Raw genomic sequence first — 2,619 nt, forward strand, 5'->3', positions numbered from 1 at the left:
AGCAGGGGCTGCGGGTCGGGAGTGAGGGGCACCGGCGGAGCTGGGGGTGGAGGGGGGGAGCCCAGGGCTGGGCTAGCAGGGGGCTGCGGGTCGGGAGTGAGGGGCATCGATGGAGCTGTGTACTGTACTGGGCCTGTCCCATTGGGTCCCCCTTTTAATGGTTTCTGATGTTGTGTCTTTCTGCCAGGTGTGGAGTTCGGGGCTCGGATGATCAACATTGACAGCAAACAGATCAAGCTGCAGATCTGGGACACGGTGAGACGGGGCAGACACTGGCAGGGGAGGTTGGATTCACAGTTGTGGGGAGCAGTGGGGCTGGGAGACGTAGCTGAGGAGGTGTGGGGGTAGGTAGCTAGGAGCAGTGGGAGTAATGGGGCTGGGAGCTGTGGGGTGGTGGGACATGGAGCTGAGGGGGTGGTGGGACATGGAGCTGTGGGGTGTGGTTGCACGGAGGGGGTTGTACTGGAGCTGTGGCGCAGGGGAGGAGGTGGGTGTGATGCAGGGGAATAGGGTGACTGGGGGAAGCCAGGTGTGGGCTGGGGGAGCCGGGGGACCCAGCAGGGAAGTGGAACCAGGTGAGCAGCTGCATTCACCCCCTTTTTCTCCCATCCAGGCTGGGCAGGAGTCTTTCCGTTCTATTACCCGCTCCTACTACCGTGGTGCAGCTGGAGCGCTGCTGGTCTATGACATCACCAGGTAGGGCCTGGCTCCCTCACCCACACTCCCCTCCCTCATGCGCTCAGAGCCTGGGGGCCGTCTGTCCCCGCAGCACCTCTCAACCCCTTCTCTGCCCCGCAGGCGGGAGACCTTTAACCACCTGACCTCGTGGCTGGAGGACGCTCGGCAACATTCCAGCTCCAACATGGTCATCATGCTTATCGGCAACAAGAGGTAACTGATTGGGGTCCAGGGCAGGTCCCTGCAGAGATCTGCTGTCAAGGAGCTGCGGGAGTGGCCAGGGGGTTTCTCATCTCCGGGGGATGTAGGAACCCCGGTGGGGTGGGGCTGATATCTGCAGGGTCGGATGGGAAGCCGGCTTTCCGTGAGGGGATTCTCTGGGCGGTGCAGGGATCCAGGGTGAAGCATGCTCATCTCTGCCAAGACAGGCTCCACAGCCGAGGGCAGGGCTCCCAGCATGGCCTTTGGGAGCCCTAGGACTCACTGGGGCAGGACCCCTGCCCATCCATGCTCACCGCCCACCCCTGGTGTCCCCGCAGTGACCTGGAGTCCCGGCGGGATGTGCAGAAAGCAGAGGGAGAGGCCTTCGCGCGGGAACACGGGCTGGTCTTCATGGAGACCTCGGCCAAGACGTCCACCAACGTCGAGGAGGTGACCAAGGGGAAAGGGGGGCTGGGATCACGGCCTGGGACTGCCCCTTCCCTCCCGCTCTCCCACCCCATTCCTCCCTGTTCTGCCCACCCCATTCCCCTTCCCACACCCTCCGCTCGGCCAAGACAGCTGTCAGTGGCAGAAGGGACTAGAAGGGACCTGGGGTCACCTCCCACAGTGCCCCCTTCCACACCCCATTACACCCAGGAGCCCCCTCTCCTTACAGCAGGGCTAGGGGGTGCACCTGGGAGCCACATCCTGGGTGCGGGGGACAGATGCCCCCAGGCCAGCCCGCTTTCAGCCCCACATGTGTTGGGTTTTCAGGCCTTCATTGACACAGCCAAGGAAATCTACAGGAAGATCCAGCAGGGGCTCTTTGACGTCAACAACGAGGTGAGCCAGACCCCCCCACTTCTTGTCTGCCTTCTGCCTGGGGGGGTGCCCCGGCACTGCCATCCTGGATGTCTGGGTTCCCACTTCCTCTCCCAGGCATATGCTGCGGGAGTGAGTGCCCCATGCTGCTATCTCGGATGCCTGGGTCCCTTCCCCTAGGGACCAGGAGCTCTGTGAGATCTTCTATGGGTGATGGGATCCCATTCCCAGACCCAGTGTCTTGTTGCAGGGCCCACAGAGGCAGCGCCCTCCCCTGTCCACACCTGAGTAACATCCCCTCTCTCTTCTAGGCGAATGGCATCAAGATCGGGCCCCAGCAGCCATCGGGGGCAGCTCCTGGCGCCGGCTCTCGCCACAGCCCCCAGGGCTCAGGAGACAGCTCGGGCTGCTGTTGAGCCCCGCGTTGATGCCAGTGCCCCTGGAGTGGGGGGGTCACCCTCTGCTCCCCTGGGGCTGAGACCAGCCCGCCCCAGTCCCGGGTGGGGAAGGTGGCTCCCTGGCTGAGCTGTGGAGGTGGGAGGGGGCTCATGACTCCTGTCCCAACCCCATGGAGGGGAACAGGTGTCCCCTGACGCACACCTGGGGGGTGGTTAAAGACCCTGCCCATGGTTTCACACCCCCCAAACATTCCTTCTTGTAACTTGGGGGGGGAGGGCAGAGCCTGGTCTGGAGTCTCCCCGCATCAGTGCCTTCTCGCTTCAGCTGCATCTCTTGTTGCCCGGGCCCTGGTGAGGCCCCCGCTTCCCTGGGGCTTGTGAGACCCAACTGGGGGCCCCCCACCCTGTTTGTGTGTTCCTGGCCAGGTGCCCAGCCCCCACTCCTCAGCCTGTGTCGGCTTTTATCGTGTACTCCCTCTCTGTGGCTCGTCTTATTAAACATGTGCATGTCTGTAACCCA

The 2,619-nt window shown here is 63.4% G+C and overlaps 1 protein-coding gene across 2 annotated transcripts; it reads left to right on the forward strand.

Annotated features, from left to right (window-relative positions):
* Positions 1-111: 111 nt before the first annotated feature.
* LOC112113760 (ras-related protein Rab-2B-like) lies at positions 112-2,619 on the forward strand. Of its 2 annotated transcripts, XM_024210163.2 has the most exons (6): positions 120-255; positions 614-696; positions 799-891; positions 1,218-1,329; positions 1,654-1,722; positions 2,013-2,209. In XM_024210163.2, the coding sequence occupies exons 1-6, from the start codon at positions 208-210 to the stop codon at positions 2,115-2,117; spliced, it is 510 nt and encodes a 169-aa protein (XP_024065931.1). In that variant the 5' UTR covers positions 120-207; the 3' UTR covers positions 2,118-2,209. The 2 variants fall into 2 exon arrangements, with proteins under 2 accessions (XP_026516720.1, XP_024065931.1); XM_026660935.2 differs by lacking the exon at positions 1,218-1,329 and having other exon boundaries at positions 112-255; positions 2,013-2,619.

This window comes from Terrapene carolina, unplaced genomic scaffold (genome assembly GCF_002925995.2).
Source record: "Terrapene carolina triunguis isolate 2854851 unplaced genomic scaffold, T_m_triunguis-2.0 Scaffold868, whole genome shotgun sequence".
In the NCBI taxonomy this organism is placed as follows: domain Eukaryota; kingdom Metazoa; phylum Chordata; order Testudines; family Emydidae; genus Terrapene; species Terrapene triunguis.

Bases quoted from the DNA above. Each gene is read 5' to 3' on its own strand.
- LOC112113760 (XM_024210163.2), top strand. From the start codon at position 208: ATGATCAACATTGACAGCAAACAGATCAAGCTGCAGATCTGGGACACG. The intron at 892-1,217 runs GTAACTGATTGG...GTGTCCCCGCAG, and splicing joins ATGCTTATCGGCAACAAGAG to TGACCTGGAGTCCCGGCGGG. The intron at 1,723-2,012 runs GTGAGCCAGACC...TCTCTCTTCTAG, and splicing joins TCTTTGACGTCAACAACGAG to GCGAATGGCATCAAGATCGG.